Source organism: Microcaecilia unicolor, chromosome 6, assembly GCF_901765095.1.
Source record: "Microcaecilia unicolor chromosome 6, aMicUni1.1, whole genome shotgun sequence".
In the NCBI taxonomy this organism is placed as follows: Eukaryota; Metazoa; Chordata; class Amphibia; order Gymnophiona; family Siphonopidae; genus Microcaecilia; species Microcaecilia unicolor.
Window position 1 is genome coordinate 319,216,015 of NC_044036.1, and position 15,550 is coordinate 319,231,564.

The window sequence follows — 15,550 nt, forward strand, 5'->3', positions numbered from 1 at the left end:
AAGGAAGCATCCTTGAGTTCAGATCCTAGATTTAATTCTGGCTTTTCCAAACCTGAGGTAAAGGTGAGTTACATTCAGCAAGTATTGCCTCGATCCAGAGAGCTTTACAATCTCTTTGTACCAGAGGTAATAGTTAAGTGACTTTCCCAAGAACACAAGGAACATTGGTGGGATTTGAACCCTGGCTTCCCACAGCTCTAACTGTTGGGCTCCTTCTAGAGCTGGCAGTGGGGGGTCAGCAGAATCATTGAAAGCCCTGGAATGGTGGGGGGGAGAGAAGGTGTCGGGCCTTGGAGGAGAATGTGATGGCTGATGGAGAGGGGAAAAAGAGTAAGAAGTCCGTGGGGGAAGAGAGGAAGAAAACAAAAAAGAGCCTGGGTAGGGCTACATTGGGGTTAGAAGAGCAGAGAAAATTGGTTCTGAGTGAAGTGGAAGGGGAGTTAAGCAAGAGAGTAACAGGTATCATTGGGCACTGGGTACCCGTCAAGGGTGCCCTCCATCTTCTTTCCTATATGTGCTGGTTGTAGAATTTCTCGCAGCAAAGATAATTCCAGTCTTAAGTTACAGCTGATTTGAAGAGGTCAATTTTCAAAAACCTTTTACCCTGGCAGACTGGCAGGTTGAAAAGTTCTCACTTTTGCTTGCAGAAGACGATATTTGTGAGAGTCGATGATGCACATATTTTTAGGTAGGGAAGATGGGGGAAGAAATAATGGTTGATTTTAAGTTTTCAAATCCACATGGATGTTTTCGAGGGGGAAAACTGCCTGCACAAAAGGGAGATGCACAGCACTGCAGTTACTTCCCCCCTCTGAAAATGACTGTGAAGCCCGTGGGTAACTGGGGGGGGGGGGGGGGGGGGCAGTTATGAAAATTGTTCCCCCACAGTGGCAAAAGAGGGGAACACTGAATTTCGCATTATGCTGGCAGTAACCTTTTATTTGTACACTTGGCCCACCTGGAATACAGTTTGAAACCATTATTAGAAACAGGTACTTGTGACCTGGTTTGGCCACTGTTGGAAGCAGGATACTGGGCTAGCTGGACCATTGGTCTGACCCAGTAAATGATGGCTGAAAAACACCACATTGTCCCATGCTATCTGCCCAGTTGAGACTCTTCCACTTTGGGTAGATAAGTTGCATAAGGGTGTTGTCTGCTTAACACCCATTCCCACCCCCATATCTCTTTCCCTATCTCTGCCCTCCATGCCCATCGCACACATATTCAGAATCTCCTCTGCTAGTAAATCGTTGCAGACCTTTCTATCTTCCTCTTTTTGAACAGTGTATTTGCCTAGAGATTGATAGTGACTCAATGCAAACATTTGCTTCACAGGAATTCTCAGGTCTTTAGTCACAGTTTCTCCTGCCTAGAATGTACCGGTTTCTTGGTGGCTTGTGCCCAGCTGGTTGACAGATTTGTTTACAATCTGAATAATTTACAGAGTGTACCTAGACTTCTGTACTGCTTTGAGACATCAAGTGACAGAATATTTTGAAGATCACCCTCACCTTACGATATCATTTTGCAAATAATTAGTAAATTGAAATCAATATCAATATAGGGCTTATTAATTGCAATTTCCCTCAAACAAGAGTTCAATGCGATGTACAAATTTAAAAATAGCCTGAAAGCATTCTTAACACAGTCTTAACATGATAATCTAAACATACTGAAAATTAATAGCAACGCTTGAAAAAGTAATTTATCTCGGCTCTAATAAATAACGGGAGAGAATTCCATAATGGTGCCATGATAAAAATTGTATTAAATACCTTTCGAAATCGCATCTTACCAAAAGACATTGGATGAAGAATTAATTGGTTAAACAATCTTGACGAATGGCCAAATAAGGATTTTAAAACTATATTTAATAAAAAGTATAAGATAGAACCATAAAGAATATGATACAGTAAACACAATGCTTTTACTGGAAGCCAGTGCAGCCTCATCATATGTTTTGAGACGCTAGTAAATCTGTTTATTAAAAAAAAATAATCTCATAGCAGTTTTTTTTAATAAGCTGTAGCTTATATAAGCGTTTGGAGCATATTCCCACATATAGTACATTACAATCTTCAAGATGAAGTATCATTATCTGAACCAGAAGAGCAAAGGTCAGTAAGTCTCTCCGGGTACGTCTTGCTAGTTAAACCCCGTACTATTTTAGTCGCTTTTCTCTGAACTGCTTCAAGCCTTTTTACATCTTTAGTGAGATAAGGCCTCCAAAACCTGAACACAATACTGTAAGTGGAGCATCAAGAAACGACTTGTACAGGGGCATCAACACCTCCTTTCTTCTGCCGGTTATACCCCTCTCTATGCAGCCTAGCATCCTTCTGGCCGTGGCCACCGCCTTGTCACATTGTTTCATCACCTTGTGATCTTCAGACACCATCACCCCACAGTCCCTTTCCTGAGCCGAGCTTACCAATCTCTCCCCTCCTATCCAGTACATCTGTTTTGTATTTCTGCACTTCTTGGCATTACATTTTTTTTTTTTAAATTTGTATGAAGTCTTTATTAAGCATGGAAAGATCCCTGTACATAAAAAACTACTTGAGGATAATAAGCATACAAACATTAAATTTTAACTAAACCAAAAAGACACCAAAAACCAACAAATGTTATCTAATATAATAAAACGCACCCTCAACGTTCTGAGGACAACGTTCTATGAAGCCATCTGACGTCACTCCCAGGCTGAGGCTGAAGGGTTCGTGGATTCGTGGTATGAAGCCTCCCTTCAAGCCAGCCAGCCGTCTCTGCCCCGCCCGCGCGACAAAACAAACAAATCCGGAAGCGAAACGTCAGGGAAGGAGGCGGCGCTCCCGACGTCTAGCCTTCCCTTCGCTGTGTTCCGCCTTCAAAATAAGGCGGAACACAGCGAAGGGAAAGCTAGACGTCGGGAGCGCCGCCTCCTTCCCTGACGCTTTGCTGCCGGAAACACCACGGAGGTAAATTGAAAAGAAGAAAAAAAAAAACGATGCATGGATTTGAAGGGGGGGGGGGAGGGACATGGATGCGAAGGGGGGGGGAGAAGAGGGTGGGCCAGGCTGGGACATGGGATAGAGAGGAGCATGGATGCGAGGGGGGGGTCATGGAAGGGAGAGAGGGGACTTGCTGGAAAAGGATGAATGGAGGCGGCAGGGGACAGAGGAGCATGGATGGCCATGGATTGGGAGGGCAGGGCTCAGGGAGAGAGGGGAATTACTGGAAATGGATGAATGGAGGGGGCAGGGGACAGAGGAGCATGGATGGGCATGGATTGGGAGGGCAGGACTCAGGGAGAGAGGGAAATTGCTGGATAGGGATGAATAGAGGGGACAGATGGGCATGGATGGATATGGATTGCAGGGCAGGCCTCAGGGAGAGAGGGCAATTGCTGGATAGGGATGAATGGAGGGGCCAGGTGACAAAGGAGCATGGATGGGCATGGATTGGAAGGGCAGGACTCAGGGAGAGGGGAAATGCTGGATAGGGATGAATGGAGGGAACAGATGGGCATGGATGGATATGGATTGCAGGGCAGGCCTCAGGCAGAGAGGGAAAATGCTGGATAGGGATGAATGGAGGGGGCAGGTGACAGAGAAACATGGATGGCCATGGATTGGGAGGGCAGGGCTCAGGGAGAGAGGGGAATTGCTGGAAAGGGATGAATGGAGGGGGCAGGGGACAGAGGAGCATGGATGGGCATTGATTGGGAGGGCAGGGCTCAGGGAGATAGGGGAATTGCTGGAAAAGGATGAATGGAGGGGGCAGGGGACAGATGGCCATGGATTGGGAGGGCACGGCTCACACTCTCTCTCTCATATACAATGTCTTTCTGACTCTCACTCTCACACACTCTGTCTCACACTGTATCACATTCACTCTCTATGTGCCACACAGTCACTCACACACTCGCTTGGTCTCATACACTCACTCAAACAGAGAATCTGTGTCTTACACACACTCTCTCTCTCGCCCACACACACACACTCTCTCTCACACTGTGTCTCACATACACACTTGCACACACTCTCATTCTCACACACACACTCTCTCACAAACACACTCACACCCAGACTCACTCTCTCTCTCACACACTCACACTTTCACTCTGACTCTCAAACAGTCACTCTCACATACACTCTCCCAAACATACACACTCCGAGGAAAACCTTGCTAGCGCCCGTTTCATTTGTGTCAGAAACGGGCCTTTTTTACTAGTATACCCATAAATTTATGCGTATATAACATTTGTTGGTTTTTGGTGTTTTTTGGTTTAATTATTTAAAAACTGGACTGTGTGGTACCCCAGGTGACGTATAGAGTGATTAAATTTTAACTGCCAGACCCCCGACCATTCTTCTAATGTTTGGAGATCCCTTCTCATAATTTCTACTCCCTCCATAAGTACATAAGTAATGCCATACTGGGAAAAGACCAAAGGTCCATCGAGCCCAGCATCTTGTCCCCGACAGCGACCAATCCAGGTCAAGGGCACCTGGCGAGCTACTCAAGCGTACAAACATTTTATACGTGTTATTCCCGAAATTGTGGATTTTTCCCAAATCCATTTAGTAGCGGTCTATGGACTTGTCCTTTAGGAAACCGTCCAACCCCTTTTTAAACTCTGCCAAGCTAACCGCCTTCATTACGTTCTCCGGCAACGAATTCCAGAATATAAACCATGGGAAGGGATCTCCAAACAGAAGAATGGTCGAGGGTCTGGCAGTTAACATTTAATTTCTGTACCCGGAAATTTAATACTTAAAATTATGTGCTCTTCAACGCACTTATCTAAATTCAGCACAATGAAATCTATGTGTCCATAATGTAGTTCATGTATAAGCAGTTGATACATGATGCAATCTTAAATTAAGTCAAGTATTTAATTGTGCTGAATTTAGATAAGTTAAAATTTAATGCCAAGACATGCAGTGTGATGCACTTGGGGGTCATCACCTTTTCTACCTGTTTGACCTGCAGTCCCCAGTCTCGCCTGCCTGCCTCCTCGGCTCTGGGCCCCCTGTATTCGAAGCGGCAGTCACAGATCGCCTCCCTTCGGGCCTTCCCTCCCTGTATCCCGCCCTCGTGGAAACCGGAAGTTACATCAGATGAGGGCGGGACACAGGGAGGGAAGGCCCGAAGGGAGGCAATCTGTGACTGCCACTTCGAATGCAGGGGGTCCGGAGCCATGGAGGCAGGCAGGTGAGACCGGGGACGGCAGCGATAGGGGAGTGACGGGACAGCAGCGGCAGGGGGAGCGATGGGGCGGGGGCGGCTTTGCCCCGGGCCCGGCCTAGTCTCTCAGCGGCCCTGCGCATCGCTTGGTATGATGCTGCGTAGAAATGCTTCTTTTTATGTTCCTGGGACTGCTGTACCTTTAAGGGTGAACTGTGAGTAAGCTTGTCTTTCTTTTTTTTTTTTTTTTCCTTCGTGTCTCAGGTCTATATTGTAGCGGCTGGGTGAAGAGAGGTCCCACTGGGGTGATCATAACTACCATGAATGATAGCTTTGATACTGCCCAGTCGGTGCTAGATGACCTCAGCTCTGGAGTTCTGGACACTTCTATCTGCAAGCCTGGTTTTCCGTCCCTGAAGGAAATGCTGCAGCACCGAGGTGTGTAAGCATGAGTGCATGTGCGTAGAGGGGAACGAGATGGTGTGAGCGAGATATGTAAATATGAGTGAAGTCTGTGAGAGGTGGGAAGCACAGTGAGATGAAGCTGCAAAAAAAGTACAAAAAAAGACATGTAAAGTTTGTTTTGACTGGAGAATAAAAGGCTGTAACTCCATGTAACATAGTAACATAGTAGATGACGGCAGAAAAAGATCTGCACGGTCCATCCAGTCTGCCCAACAAGACAAAAATCACATGTGCCACTTTTTGTTTATACCTTACCTTGATTTGTATCTGTCATTTTCAGGGCACAGACCATAGAAGTCTGCCCAGCACTAGCCCCGCCTCCCAACCACCAGCCCCTTGATTTGTATCTGTCATTTTCAGGGCACAGACCGTAGAAGTCTGCCCAGCACTAGCCCCGCCTCCCAACCACCAGCCCCTTGATTTGTATCTGTCATTTTCAGGGCACAGACCATAGAAGTCTGCCCAGCACTAGCCCCGCCTCCCAACCACCAGCCCCTTGATTTGTATCTGTCATTTTCAGGGCACAGACCGTAGAAGTCTGCCCAGCACTAGCCCCGCCTCCCAACCACCAGCCCCTTGATTTGTATCTGTCATTTTCAGGGCACAGACCATAGAAGTCTGCCCAGCACTAGCCCCGCCTCCCAACCACCAGCCCCTTGATTTGTATCTGTCATTTTCAGGGCACAGACCGTAGAAGTCTGCCCAGCACTAGCCCCGCCTCCCAACCACCAAGCCTTCCTCAGCATCATCATTTCATTTTATTTATTTGTTTGTTGCATTTATATCCCACATTTTCCCACCTATTTGCAAACTCAATGTGGCTTACATAGTACCGTGATGGCGATCGCCAATTCCGGTATGACAAATGCAGAGTGGTATTGCGTTAGAGTTCATGAGTGACAGAATACATTAGGTAATCAAGGAGGAAGAGTTAAGTTTTGTCCAGTTCTAGTATAAGTTTCGTTGTGTTGCAGGGTTCAGGTGTTTAAGTTTGATCGTTAGGGTATGTCTTTTTGAACAAGTTGGTTTTTAATGATTTCCGGAAGTTTTGTTAGGTCGTGCATTGTTTTCATGACGTTTGGTAGTGCATTCCATAGTTGCGTGCTTATGTAGGAGAAGCTGGATGCATAGGCTGATTTATATTTTAGTCCTTTGCAGCTTGAGTAGTGGAGATTTAGGTATATGCGTGTTGATCTTTTTGTGTTTCTGGTTGGTAAATCTATTTTTTTTATTTTTGTTACATTTGTACCCCGCGCTTTCCCACTCATGGCAGGCTCAATGCGGCTTACATGGGGCAATGGAGGGTTAAGTGACTTGCCCAGAGTCACAAGGAGCTGCCTGTGCCTGAAGTGGGAATGGAACTCAGTTCCTCAGGACCAAAGTCCACCACCCTAACCACTAGGCCACTAGCAACATTCCATGTAGAAGTCGGCCCTTGCAGATCACCAATGTGGCCGCACAGGCTTCTGCTTCTGTGAGTCTGACGTCCTGCACGTATGTGCAGGACGTCAGACTCACAGAAACAGAAGCCTGCGCAGCCTTCTACATGGAATGTTGCTAGTGGAATAGCAACATTCCATGTAGAATCTCCAATAGTAGCAACATTCCATGTAGAATCTCCAATAGTATCTATTTTATTTTTGTTACATTTGTACCCTGCGCTTTCCCACTCATGGCAGGCTCAATGCGGCTTACATGGGGCAATGGAGGGTTAAGTGACTTGCCCAGAGTCACAAGGAGCTGCCTGTGCCTGAAGTGGGAATGGAACTCAGTTCCTCAGGACCAAAGTCCACCACCCTAACCACTAGGCCACTCCTCCACTGTTGCTACTATTTGAGATTCTACATGGAATGTTGCTATTCCACTAGCAACATTCCATGTAGAAGTCGGCCCTTGCAGATCACCAATGTGGCCGCGCAGGCTTCTGCTTCTGTGAGTCTGACGTCCTGCACGTATGTGCAGGACGTCAGACTCACAGAAACAGAAGCCTGCGCAGCCTTCTACATGGAATGTTGCTAGTGGAATAGCAACATTCCATGTAGAATCTCCAATAGTATCTATTTTATTTTTGTTACATTTGTACCCTGCGCTTTCCCACTCATGGCAGGCTCAATGCGGCTTACATGGGGCAATGGAGGGCTAAGTGACTTGCCCAGAGTCACAAGGAGCTGCCTGTGCCTGAAGTGGGAATTGAACTCAGCTCATTAGTTCCCCAGGACCAAAGTCCACCACCCTAACCACTAGGCCACTCCTCCACTCTATGAGGTCTGCCATGTATACCGGGGCCTTGCCGTGAATAATTTTATGAACCAGGGTGCAGATTTTGAACACAATTCGTTCTTTGATTGGGAGCCAATGCAGTTTTTCTCGTAAGGGTTTGACGCTTTCGAATCTCGTTTTTCCAAATATGAGTTTGGCTGCAGTGTTTTGGGCAGTTTGGAGTTTCTTAATGATTTGTTCTTTGCATCCCGCATAGATTCCATAGCAGTAGTCTAGGTGACTTAGTACCATTGATTGTACCAGGTTACGGAATATTTCCCTCGGGAAGAAAGATTTTACTCGTTTGAGTTTCCACATTGAGTGGAACATTTTCTTTGTTGTAGTTTTCGCTTGGCTTTCTAGCGTGAGGTTTCGGCCGATTGTAACTCCGAGAATTTTCAGGCTGTCTGAAACAGGAAGGGTGTAATCTGGGGTGTTTATATTGGTGGATTTGTTTGTGTTGTATTGGGATGAGAGGATGAGACAGTGTGTTTTTTCAGCGTTGAGTTTTAGTTGAAATGCATCCGCCCATGAGTTCATGATTTGCAGGCTGAGTTTGATTTCATTTGTGATTTCTGTTAGTTTGTGTTTGTACGGGATGTATATCGTGACATCATCTGCGTAGATGTAAGGGTTAAGGCCTTGGTTGGATAGGGATTTGGCTAGTGGGGTCATCGTTAGGTTGAAAAGGGTCGGTGATCCTTGGCGTATTCCACATTCTGGTTTCCATGGTGATATGTTTGAATTTGATATCACTTGGTATGTTCTTGTGGTTAGGAAACCCTTGATCCAACTAGTAGTATTTTATGGTTTACCATGTCGAACGCACTAGACATAAATAAAATGTCTCATGACAACTCTTAACTGAATGTGAACTGGTGTGCTTCGGGTTTTCATTTGTAAGACGCCTGCAGACATTTGCAGTGGCCCCAGCATAGTCATCTCACCCTCCACGCACTGACCCAAGCACATACTCGCTCTCTTTCTGCTCCCTTCCCCCACTCCAAAGGCTCTCTCTCTCTCTGTGTCTCTCCAGCTTCATCTTGCTACCCCTTTGTAGACTGTGTGCAGCTACAGCAATAATCCAGAAAAATGAACAAAATCCTTATTTGCCTTTTTACTTTTCCAACCCACTCAAGGATTAAAATACACTTCTTACACTACCCTACCTAATCACTTACCTCTCTAATCCCTCATACATCTTCTGATTACTACCGATTGTATCTAAGATCCTGTCATGACTATGTCATAACAACACTCTGTAAGCCACATTGAGCCTGCAAATAGGTGGGATAATGTGGGGTACAAATGCAATACATAATAATAATTATAACTTTTCCTCTTCACTAAATTTTTCTGGAAATGTGGTTGATACAGTTTACGTGGACGTAGATTAACACCTCAGCCTTTGTTTAGTTAACCTTTCTGATGTGTGGTTCATCTGCATTTTTTTTTTTAGTTCTTTTTCCACGATATTTCTGCTCACTGCTTTCTTCTCTTCCACAGGAGTTCACTCTGTTTCCTTCTCTGACTGGGAGAAAATTAATGCTGCTGAAACTGCAAAGGGAAGTGAGGTTGGGAAACCCCGGGAGAAGATCTTGGACCTTCAGCTGATGCTGCAACTGGCTAGGCAGTGAGGATCCCTGTGATTGGCCAGCAGTGAGGACTTCTGTGATTGGCCAGCAGTGAGAACTGGGGTTCTGCGATGGACCGGCCAGCAGTGGTCCCAGGATTTTTTGCAATTTAGGTGTCAGGTGGATCCCGGTATCCAAAACAGGGAGAGAAATTAGATTCTGACTCTTTGGTACTTCCATCCTGGTGGTTGTGTGTTTGGCTGCATTTGTTTATTGTAATGAGCTGGTCGTAGTTCTCAGGTATTTCCCACTTCCAGCACTTACTTAAAGATGAATTTGTGACCACAAGTGCACATAATACATTCCAAGAATATCCTGTGAGCAACTGGATGTACAAAGTGAACAACGTTATACACAAGCAGCACCAAAACATCTTGGCCCCATAGACGTCCTACAAAATCCCTTTCCTTTTTTTTTTTTTGCTGCAGTTGCTAATGTCTGCCTGAGACTTTTGTGCTCTGTAACCATTGTCTACTGATCAGATCAATGTTTAGTCCTGATGTGAATGAAATTTTATTACCATATTTGCGAAATGCCAGCAGTCCTACCTGTGCCCGTCCATCTATACAGGAAAAGCCGTAGACTGTGGGTTTTGATTTCAGGATGAAAAGTACAAGAGCTCTGTTTGTGTTAGTCTTCAGTGTTCGTGTGTCTGTTTCAAACAGCTTCTTTCTAACGCGAACATCACCAATGAAAGGGCTTCCTGAAAACTATGCCGTCCTATTTTGCATGTTCTTATGTTTTCCCTCTGAACAGTGAGAGCTGTTTGATGCTGTGATCATACAAAAGGCACTTCCAGAACAGAATAAGTCTGGATGTAGCACTGTCGAATTAATCTGGAAGGCATGGACCTGTTTGTCAGCTGTATTCTTTGATGCTTTGAAATCAAGATGTTTCTGTCAAGATAGGCTGTGCCTGGTAAAGAAATGTGAAGCGAAGTTACTATGTGTATGATTATTTTAAACTTGAGGAAGGGTTTCTTTGCACTTCTAGAAGGTAAAAATATTAGCCGGAGAGCAGTTTTCAAAATACATTTATGCATGTGAATGCCTGTTTCCAAGGGTAATGGAGCTATTGGAAAATTGTCCACACTCTGTACCAGGTACAGATGTATGTCTTGTGGAACAGTGCACATGCTTTTAACCGCATTTTTTGATGGAGGTGTTCCCAGAGTGCAGCTAAGCATTTTTAAAACTACAAGCATTGTTTTTGCCAGAAAAATTATCCATGGAAAATGTGGGCACAGATCCCTGCAGCGACCTCTTCCTTTGGGCGGTTTAAGAACGGGTACAAAATCCACCAGGAAAAGTACCCATGGACTTTTGCATCAAAATGCAAACTTTTGAAAGTTGCTCCGTTTGGGAGTAATTCTTCTAAAGCATTTTCTGTGTGTAAAATGGGCTTTACATGTGGATTAAAAAGTAGGTGTATTCTGGGCTTAGTCTGAACAGAGATGGGATGGCGTTGTAATGTATGCTTGTATTTTATACGTGTTTGTTTACACTCATAGACATGTTTACTGGGCACCTTCAGAGCAGGTACAAATGTATGCGAGAGCATTTCTGTGCTACTAGGATGAATCATACAAGCCTTCCTTACACCCCTTCCCGTGCACTCCGACCCGTGGATAAATTCTTCTTATCTGTTCCCTTCTCCACTACTGCCAACTCCAGACTTCGCGCCTTCTGTCTCGCTGCACCCTACGCCTGGAATAAACTTCCTGAGCCCCTAGGTCTTGCCCCATCCTTGGCCACCTTTAAATCTAGACTGAAAGCCCACCTCTTTAACATTGCTTTTGACTCGTAACCACTCGCCTCCACCTACCCTCCTCTCCTCCTTCCTGTACACATTAATTGATTTGATTTGCTTACTTTATTTCTTTTTTGTCTATTAGATTGTAAGCTCTTTGAGCAGGGACTGTCTTCTATGTTTGTGCAGCGCTGCGTACGCCTTGTAGCGCTATAGAAATGCTAAATAGTAGTAGTAGTAGTAGTAGTACTGTAACAGAAGTGCCTTATCCCAGACTTAGTTGCCCTGTTATAAAATTAACTCTCTGGAGCTAAAACATAATTTACATACTTATGCAGCCTCTTATAAAAATACTGACTGGTGTAAAAGTATCCACATGGAAATGATGGTGTGTACTTTGACGGTAGGCATGTACAGGGGTGGAGTTTGGGTTCATAAATTATAAAACATGCTAATATCAGTGCATACTTAAACATAGGCACAGACATTTACATGTGCTCCAGGGATGATGTAAAAAGTTTTGGGGCTGATATTGGCCCAAGGTTTAAATGCTATTTATTTATTTAGATTTTGCTCACAACTTTTTCAGGTAGTAGCTCAAGTTGAGTTACATTCAGGTATGCTGGATATTTCTCTGTCCCAGGAGGGCTCACAATCTAAGTTTGTACCTGAGGCAATGGAGGGTTAAGTGACTTGCCCAAGATCACAAGGAGCAGCAGCGGGATTTGAACTGGCCACCTCTGGATTGGAAGACCACTGCTCTAACCACTAGGCCACTCCTATGGCTTCTCCTCATCAATAAGACCCAAAGAATAGGAGGAAAAGGGGAAAAGGATAATGATAGGAGTGTACTACCGTCCGCCTGGCCAGGACGAACAGACGGATGCGGAAATGTTAAAGGAAATCAGGGACGCAAACAAACTGGGCAACACAATAATAATGGGGGATTTCAATTACCCGCATATAGACTGGGTTAATGTAACATCTGTACACGCAAGGGACATAAGATTTCTTGATGAAATCAAGGACAGCTTCATGGAACAGCTAGTTCAGGAGCCGACAAGAGAAGGAAAAATACTAGACTTAGTCCTTAGTGGTGCTCATGATCTAGTGCAGGGGGTAACGATACGAGGGCCGCTTGATAACAGTGATCATAATATGATCGGTTTTGATATTGGCATTGAAGGAAGTGAAACTAGGAAATCAAGTACGCTAGCGTTTAACTATAGAAAAGGTGATTACGACAAAATGAGAAAAATGGTGAAAAAAAGACTGAAAGGAGCAGCTCGCAGAGTAAAAAACTTGCATCAGGCGTGGATGCTGTTTAAAAACACCATCCTGGAGGTTCAGGACAAATATATTCCACGTATTAGAAAAAAGGGAAAAAAGACTAAACGTCAGCCGGCGTGGCTAAACAGTAAGATAAAGGAAATCATTAGAGCCAAAAAACAATCCTTCAGAAAGTGGAGAAGAGAACCAACTGAAAGTAACAGGATAGATCATAAGGAATGCCAAGCCAAATGCAAAGCGGAGATAAGGAGGGCAAAAAAGGACTTTGAGAAGAAATTAGCGTTGGAAGCAAAAATACATAGTAAAAATTTTTTTAGATACATTAAAAGCAGGAAACCGGCCAAAGAGTCGGTTGGGCCGCTGGACGAAAATGGTGTTAAAGGGGCGATCAAGGAGGACAAAGCCGTAGCGGAGAAATTAAATGAATTCTTTGCTTCGGTCTTCACCGAGGAGGATTTGGGGGGGACACCGGTGCCGGAAAGAATATTTGAAGCGGGGGAGTCGGAGAAACTAAACAAATTCTCTGTAACCTTGGAGGATGTAATGGGTCAGTTCAGCAAGCTGAAGAGTAGTAAATCACCGGGACCTGATGGTATTCATCCCAGAGTATTAATAGAACTAAAAAATGAACTTGCGGAGCTACTGTTAGAAATATGCAATCTGTCCCTAAAATCGAGTGTAGTACCGGAAGACTGGAGGGTAGCCAATGTTACTCCGATTTTTAAGAAGGGTTCCAGAGGAGATCCGGGAAATTATAGACCGGTGAGTCTGACGTCGGTGCCGGGCAAGATGGTGGAGGCTATTATTAAGAATAAAATTGCAGAGCATATACAAAAACATGGACTGATGAGACAAAGTCAGCACGGATTTAGTGAAGGGAAGTCTTGCCTCACCAATCTAATGCATTTTTTTGAGGGGGTAAGCAAACATGTGGACAATGGGGAGCCGGTTGATATTGTATATCTGGATTTTCAGAAGGCGTTTGACAAAGTGCCGCACGAAAGACTCCTGAAGAAATTGCAGAGTCATGGAATCGGAGGTAGGGTATTATTATGGATTAAGAACTGGTTGAAAGATAGGAAGCAGAGAGTAGGATTGCGTGGCCAGTATTCTCAGTGGAGGAGGGTAGTTAGTGGGGTCCCGCAGGGGTCTGTGCTGGGTCCGTTGCTTTTTAATGTATTTATAAATGACCTAGAGATGGGAATAACTAGTGAGGTAATTAAATTCGCCGATGACACAAAATTATTCAGGGTCGTCAAGTCGCAGGAGGAATGTGAACGATTACAGGAGGACCTTGCGAGACTGGGAGAATGGGCGTGCAAGTGGCAGATGAAGTTCAATGTTGACAAGTGCAAAGTGATGCATGTGGGTAAGAGGAACCCGAATTATAGCTACGTCTTGCAAGGTTCCGCGTTAGGAGTTACGGATCAAGAAAGGGATCTGGGTGTCGTCGTCGATGATACGCTGAAACCTTCTGCTCAGTGTGCTGCTGCGGCTAGGAAAGCGAATAGAATGTTGGGTGTTATTAGGAAGGGTATGGAGTCCAGGTGTGCGGATGTTATAATGCCGTTGTATCGCTCCATGGTGCGACCGCACCTGGAGTATTGTGTTCAGTACTGGTCTCCGTATCTCAAAAAAGATATAGTAGAATTGGAAAAGGTACAGCGAAGGGCGACGAAAATGATAGTGGGGATGGGACGACTTTCCTATGAAGAGAGGCTGAGAAGGCTAGGGCTTTTCAGCTTGGAAAAGAGACGGCTGAGGGGAGATATGATAGAAGTGTATAAAATAATGAGTGGAATGGATCGGGTGGATGTGAAGCGACTGTTCACGCTATCCAAAAATACTAGGACTAGAGGGCATGAGTTGAAGCTACAGTGTGGTAAATTTAAAACGAATCGGAGAAAATTTTTCTTCACCCAACGTGTAATTAGACTCTGGAATTCGTTGCCGGAGAACGTGGTACGGGCGGTTAGCTTGACGGAGTTTAAAAAGGGGTTAGATAGATTCCTAAAGGACAAGTCCATAGACCGCTATTAAATGGACTTGGAAAAATTCCGCATTTTTAGGTATAACTTGTCTGGAATGTTTTTACGTTTGGGGAGCGTGCCAGGTGCCCTTGACCTGGATTGGCCACTGTCGGTGACAGGATGCTGGGCTAGATGGACCTTTGGTCTTTCCCAGTATGGCACTACTTATGTACTTATGTACTTATGACAGGACCAGCTCTGCCAACTAGCCAGAGTAGACATCTGCCTCTGATGCATTTTCTCTCTTGGGGAGGGGGATGCAACAGCATTGGAGCATGGGTCTCTACTAGAAGGCCCCGTGCTGGCTCAGAGAGACTACATGGGGAAGGGAAGGGGGAGAAAATACTGGACGCCCAGACTGAAAGATCAGATGCTGCACTGGAAGATATATAGGACTCAGTGGGGGTTAGGGAAGGTATGGCCTTGAGCTATAGGCGGAGGTGGTAGGAGGCACATTGCTGAAACTTCTTCTAGGCGTTTGATGCCCTTGGGCCAGCATTAGATAAAGTGCCAATCCTTCAGTGTGGATTTAATCGGGATCCATTCACAGCAGCCATGCAAGAAAAAGGTTATTTGTCTCCATTCTTTTGCTGATTTGTTTCAGATTCTCAGCACGTTTGAAGTCTCTCAGTTTTCAATGTGTCCATCTGTCAGAAGAGCAGTGAAATGTGCTTGGAGAAACCTCAGGTTGATTGGTCAGTTCTTGTTTTTAGCTCAGCTTGGGCCTAACGGACATAAAATCATTTCATTTTCTCTGCTCGCCATCTACCTCTCATTTCTAGCAGTAGCCAAAGCAAGTTAATTTTTATGGTTCCAGACCACACATGAAATGATTGAAACATTGGAAATGCTATGGAAGGATACGTGAAAATAAGTATCTCCTTTAAAGTGAAAAATCCCCCATGAGGTGAGGTACTTTTAGTAAAGTCTGGCCACAAAGAGCGGTCTAGT

General features: G+C 44.9%; 1 protein-coding gene across 1 annotated transcript in view; it reads left to right on the forward strand.

Annotated features, from left to right (window-relative positions):
* Nucleotides 1–11,169, forward strand: part of FDXR (ferredoxin reductase) — a 35,498-nt gene extending 24,329 nt beyond the window's left edge. Inside the window, exons 11-12 of the mRNA XM_030208328.1 lie at nucleotides 5,437–5,610; nucleotides 9,403–11,169. Coding sequence (XP_030064188.1) covers nucleotides 5,437–5,610; nucleotides 9,403–9,533 — 305 coding nt within the window. The 3' untranslated portion in view covers nucleotides 9,534–11,169. The remainder of the gene's footprint in view (nucleotides 1–5,436; nucleotides 5,611–9,402) is intronic.
* Nucleotides 11,170–15,550: the final 4,381 nt, after the last annotated feature.